The 6,647-nt window shown below is 32.3% G+C and overlaps 1 protein-coding gene across 1 annotated transcript; it reads right to left on the minus strand.

The window, feature by feature from the left end:
• Positions 1-849: 849 nt before the first annotated feature.
• On the minus strand, positions 850-2,860 carry LOC105137053 (uncharacterized). The gene is made up of 5 exons (XM_011042630.1): positions 2,629-2,860; positions 2,329-2,515; positions 1,969-2,192; positions 1,752-1,839; positions 850-1,630 (listed from the first exon to the last, which is right to left on the minus strand). The coding sequence occupies exons 1-5, from the start codon at positions 2,635-2,637 to the stop codon at positions 1,116-1,118; spliced, it is 1,023 nt and encodes a 340-aa protein (XP_011040932.1). The 5' UTR covers positions 2,638-2,860; the 3' UTR covers positions 850-1,115.
• Positions 2,861-6,647: the final 3,787 nt, after the last annotated feature.

A 6,647-nucleotide genomic window follows, 5' to 3' on the forward strand; every position in this document is an offset into this window, starting at 1 on the left:
TTTCAAAATAATTACGAACCGCAACATGTCATCGATATCATATTTACGAAGCATGATATTATTAAAATTTCGCATTTCTAGACCACGATATCTTCATTTATTTTACAAAAAAACCTTTTCATCTCATCGTATTTTAACATTTAATTATATTTTAGATGCGAGTCACCCACCCAATATATCGTATATGTATGCACTTTGCAGTCCTGTAGTCGGCCCTCCTCCCCGAGGCTCTGCAGTACAACAGATAAGGACCCATGGAGAAGGGCGTGTTTCGCAGGTGATTCCCTTCTCAGTCCATTTTTTTCTGAAAATAAGTGGGGTAGGTCCCAAGCCTCTGATACACGAGAGGAGACAGACTCCTCCAATGGCTTAAGGCCATTCGCTCATAACTTGTGCAAGGAATTTGTCCTTTGTTCTTGGTGGGCAGGCAGATGAGATGACTGATCTTGCAAAATTTGAACATTAAACTGGTTGTTGTTCCATGAATACACAAAACTCAGTGCCATCTAATCTAACAACTGACAATTGCATGAAAAGGTGAGACCACCCACATTTGTGTTCAATGCCACTATGCCAGGGTCCGATTTTAGGTGTGATTGGTAGGTGCAGCAAAGCATGATTCCTTTTAGCTGGGAACCTTCCTAACCGTGCATGCATTATTTCTCTCCATTTTTATTGACTCTCTAGTCCACCATTAATTAGGTCCACATCTTGGTGGTTATGCCTCGCCTGTCCATTTTTTAATGTCACAAATGAAATTAAAAAGATTATCATTTTAATAAACTTACAAACAACGAGTTCTTTTATCAGACGGTGACATTCATTTGGTAGTGACAAAACACTGAGAGAGACAGTAGAGTAGCAGTCATGAAATTAAACCTCAAAATTAACTTAAATGTCCCAACATTAATCCAAAACCTTACAATATTCCAAGATCGAAACCCTCCCACGCATCCCAAGAGACCAACTAGATAGATTATCATAGTAATTGACACCTGTCACCATCCATCAACCCAAAATTCCCCTCCCTGCTTGTTCTATTCATTATTTACATTCACCTTTTCTTTTCTTTTTTTTCTTTTTTCCTCTAATGACTGCTCTAAAACACCTTGACCTCACATTATAGAGCAGGCATTCGGGTTCTCATCGTTGAACCGCATATGATCCGGGTAACCCTGAACCGGTCCGTGCCCATACCCATGCCCATACCCGTAGCCCGGTCCATATGGAGCATAAACAGGGTGACCCACATACCCATTTCCATGAATTGGCTGAACCACATACCCATTTCCAGGGATTGGCTGACCCACGTACCCATATCCAGACCCAAACCCAGGTTGCACCATGTACTCCATCCGATTCTCTTCCATTCTTGCAGCAGGAGCAGCAGCAGCACCACCACCACCACCACCATCTTGCCCACCATTTCCACCGCCACCTTTCTTCTTCCCACCACCGCCTCCCTCGACGTTGTCCCCATCCTTGCCACCTTCCTTCTCCTTCTTAGGTGGCACAATGTCCACTGGCCTCTTGAGCCTGGACTTCAAGGTCTCGGCCAAAGCCTTCACATCCATTTTACCTTTGACCGTCACCAATTCCTTCTGCCTGTCAATTACTCTCTCATGCACACCTATAAAAATTAATCGTAATAACACAGTTGATTAATTAATTAATTAATTACCCAGTATTAAAAAGATCAGAAATTAACGCCGTTAATTACACGGAAAGGAAGATTTTGAAAACGTATATACCCTTGGTTTTGGAGACTATCCTGTCAATCTTCTCGATGCAACCCTGGCAGTGAAGTCCCAGCTTGAGTACCGCCGTTATCACCGGAGCCTGTTACCATTTAAATAATAACGGCAAGTCATTAATTAATTAATCAGCAATCATTAAAATTAATAACAAAAGAATCCCCAGCATTAACCCCCAGAAAACAAAGCTCAGGCTGTGTCCTTTACGCTATACCTCTTTTGGCTTGGCATCAGAGTCCGGTTTTTTGTCGTTGGACTTCTTGTCCTCTTTGTTGTTGTTGTTGGCGGTGGTCGTGTCTTGTTTTTGGGGTTGTGGAGAGATGAGTTCGACTTTCTTCTTGGTTTTATAGTGGAGATAGTCTCGGATTTTCAAGGGATCCACCTTCCCTATAACAGTAAGCTTGTTTGAAGTTGCCTCTGCTTCCACTGACTCCACGCCTAGACAAGGAAACATCCACCAGAACCCATTAAAAACCCAGTAGCAAAACGGGAATAGCAATAAAATATTGACTAGAAACCAGAGAATTCTGCATTAAAAGGGGGAAAAGCCATAAATATCAAAGAAAACGGGTACCTTCAAAAGCGCGAGCATGTTTGAGGATCGTAGAAACACAGCCTTCGCAATGCATTTCGACTTTCAAAACCACAGGGGTTGGGTTATTTTCCTTTTTTTTTCCTCCTCCATCACCACCTTTCTTGTTTTCTCCTCCCTCTTTCTTCTCTACTACGTTGCTGCTATTGTTATTGTCGTTGTTTTTCTTCTGCAGAATAGAAAAGCAAATACCCATGATAACAGAACCTTAATTGGATTGGAGAGAAAATGAAAAGCAAGCAAATAAAAACACATTTTATTTTCTAGAGTTGGTTAACTCACCTTAGCCATTGTGAGTCAGAGAGCGGTTTCTGAGTTGAAATCGGAGAGACTGAGGGGGGGGAGTTGTGAAGAGAATGTGGGACTAAATTTATAGGGAGAGAATGGAGATGGCATTTGTTATATAAGTTGATGATGATAAATCAACCATATGTATGTTATGTTACCATACCATACCATAAGATATCGTATATGTTGGATGTATGTGGTTGTATGGTTTGGGGTATTTTTCTTGGTGGGTAAGAAGAAACATCTGTGTAATTTCGTGGGAGGCGGCAGGAAATGTTTTAGTGCTGTGAGATGTAAATTCTTGGATCTGTTGGGTCGCCTGTTTCTCTCTCCGTGTCCCTCTCTTTCCGCGTATTGGAACCGAATGCTTTTTAAGTGTCGGTAGTATTTTTTTCCTAACTTATTCAAAGTATTTCTTATTTTTAAATATATTAAAATAATATTTTTTAAAAATTTATTTTCAATATTACTATATTAAAAAAATTTAATTGAAAATAAAAAATATCAAGATTTTAAAAAAGCACAGCCCATGCATGACAACATTGCATTTGTTGCTAATCAATAAAATTACCAAGTGATCTTTATGTTTTCTAGCATGGATCGTCAATATACAAATTTAATTTTAGAAATCTCAAGGATTGAACATTAATTAAGAAGACAACTTATATATACATTAATTAATATTACAAATATTGAAATTAATGATTATATAAATTTTTAATAGTTATTAAATTTATAAAATTTAAATTGATAATCTATAAAAAAACAAATTTATAGCCTAACTAATTAAATTATATCTCTCAAAATTAATAATAAAAAACAATTATTTTTCTAAATATATTAGATTCATTATCTTTTAATGTTAAGAAAAAAAAAACCCTTTATAGATATGAATTGAGTGTACAAAGTAAATAAAACTTTTGCCCATTGAAGAACAACAAAAAATTTATCCTAAAAAAAAGAAGGAAGAAAATTAATTACCTTCGAAATTTCTATATTTTTCTTTATTTTTCAAATCATTGTATGAACACTTGGAGTGGATGGCATTGGCTACCCAGTTCATGAAGAGAGTCATTCATTATTCAATTACAATAAGTCAGCAAAGTCAATTACCCCATTTGTACTTAAATATTGAAAAAAAATATATAATAAGGAAAAACTTTAACATTATTTTTAAAATATTTAGCATGGCTCTAAAAAGAAATTTAAAATTAAATCCTCTTTAAGTGAATGTCTCATTCGATTAAGAAGAAAAAGGAGAGACAAAAAAAAAAGTAGCAATCTGTAGACAAATATTTTAAAAAAAAAGAGAAAATTATTCGTGTACTCAATTTTATAATTTATTTTTATAATTTTAAAAATTACAAAAAAACATCATGAATTTTACATAGTCATGATTCTTTACATGACATAAAAAAATTAACAAAAAAAATTAATTATTTATAAAATTGTCATTATATTTTTTTAATAAATAAAGAATCCTTGAGACATCGAAATAATAATAATAAAAAACCATTAAATAAAAAATAGCAATCTAATAATTATATCATACCTTTAAAGCTTGAACTTATCTGCAACATTTTAACAAACATGTTATATGCTACTTTAACCCCGTCCCCCCTTAAACCGTAATCCCCTTCAATCTAGCTAGAAAAATCATCCTCGTCACTGTTGACAATGAGTTCATGACTTCCAATTACTATAATCCCATGAACAAACTCGCAATTCTCAGAGACAAGTTATTCGAAACTCCAGAAGGCAAGAAAATAACTTCAGATTAAGGGAAATATCGACCCCAATTCTCATTCACAAGCTCTCTGTCTAATCTCCTCATAAAAAAATTGTCAGGGCATTGGTTAGACCAAGTATAATGCATACCAGAACACCAAAGATCATCAAGTTTAGATTACTGTGTACAAGTCCTTAAGCTGTCTATGTACCCTGCCCAAGAAAGAGAACCTCCTAGTCTGCCCGACTGAAATCTTATAAAACTGAAGTCACCTGATAGAACTTGAGACAGCCCTACCGACACAATGGATTGAGATTTCAAGTCTTCTCTTGGAGGATCTCTAACAACAACATTATCAGCCCCGTAAATGAAACTGGCCATAAATTTCCATTTCTGATCGTTAAAAAAAAAAAAAATACTAAAAGTTACCGGTGTTTTAAAGTAGCATGCGAGAAGATTTTCTATGGATTCAAACAGTAAAGTGAAATAATGTTTTCACCCTTCAAGTTTGAGAAATATTGACCTAAGGGGTTGATATGTTTTTGTACATTTCATGTATAATAAAATTTCACTTTTACCCTTTAACTTTGATAAATTAATAGGTGGGTATTTTTATATTTGCACTATGGTTCTTTTTTTGTAATATTCATATACCTTAACGCTATTTTAGTAATTTAAATTATTATAATATTAATAAATTGGTAACGTTGGCCTATTATTCAGGGCACGCCGTCCTTAACTTTGTTTAGGTGGCATGTGTGAGCATGTACAGTAATTTAAAAATATCAAGCATTTACTCGTTTAATGTATCTTTTGGGGTGGCATGTGATGTTATTTGAATGGCAATTCGGCGACAATTAGTCTTTTTCCTCATTTCCTTCTTTTTCTTTTTTCGTGTCTCAATGTACGTGCAGTTCTTTAATAAATTCAATTGTGTACTTTAATTTATATTTATTTTAGGTATGATATTCATTTTTTTAATTTTAACATTGGTTAAATTTGATGTTTTTTTAAGTTTGTTTTATTTTTATTTTTTTTAATTATTTAATTTAATTAGATTTTGTTATTTAATTTAGTTCTCATTCTTTTTATTACTATATTTTTTATCCTTTTCATTATTAATATTATTATCATTATGTCCCTGGGATTTTGATTAATTTATTTATTTTTATTTTTATTTTTTATTTTTTTATTGCTCTTTTTTAATTATTTTTTTAATTTATTTTGTTTTTTAATTTGGTCCCTAATTAGTTTCTTTCAATTATTTTTGTATATTATTTAGTCCTCATTGTTTTAATTTGTCTTGAATTTTTATTTAAGTTAATTTGATCCTTTTTTGGTCTTTTTTTTTTCATTATTTGATATTAAATTGTTAATTCTTAAGCTTTTTAATTTGTTTTGTTTTTTATTTTGTTAGGTTATCTCTGCTGTGTATCTCAAATTGAAAGTTAGTTGAGTTAATATGGATAGATTTTTTTAAATTATTTTTTTATTTTATCTTTTTCCATTAAATTATTGATCCTTGAACATATTTTATTAAATATTATTTAAAAAACAATATACGAGTAATGGGTTATCCCGAGTGTAGAGTAGTAAAGTTAACCTGAGCTAGCTTGTATTTTCTTATTAAGTTTTTTTTATTTAATTTTAGTATTTTCTACCAAGTGTTTCTTTTGAAGGTTTGATTTTTTTCCTTGATTTTTTTATTAGATTTTTTTTTAATTTCATCATTTTATATAGAATAATTTGCCTTTAAAATTTTTTTTTATCATTTTTTCAATTTTCTACCTGTTTTGTTATCATAGCGGGTTGGTAAAGTTCACTTTGATTAGCTCGAGATTGTTTTAAAGTTTTTTTTGTTGAACCTTGTATTGTACTTCTTTTGAATTTTTTTATCCTCATCTCATATTGTAAGTTGTGAGTTTATAAATTAAGTAATGTTGGTTCGAGTTTACCTTTTTTATATTATATTTTTAAATTTTTAAATTTTATTTTTAATATTAAAATATTAAATATTAAATTTTATAATTTTTTTTTACAGTTTATTTCAGTCTTATATTACGAGTCACACTTAATTTATCTCAAGTTATTATATTTTGAATATTATTTTTTTAGCTTGAAAAAATTTGGATATGCCCGCGGGTCACCCTGTTTAGTTCGCTTCTAAAAGATAGTGCACAACTTGAACATCCATGGGATCCTTAAGATTCACAATATCCATATCTCATCCAACCTAAATTTTGCCCTCGGAATGGCCATTAGACACAAAATGCCAAATTTTATC

The sequence above is a fragment of the Populus euphratica genome, unplaced genomic scaffold (genome assembly GCF_000495115.2).
Source record: "Populus euphratica unplaced genomic scaffold, PopEup_1.0 scaffold61.1, whole genome shotgun sequence".
NCBI classification, from domain to species: Eukaryota; Viridiplantae; Streptophyta; class Magnoliopsida; order Malpighiales; family Salicaceae; genus Populus; species Populus euphratica.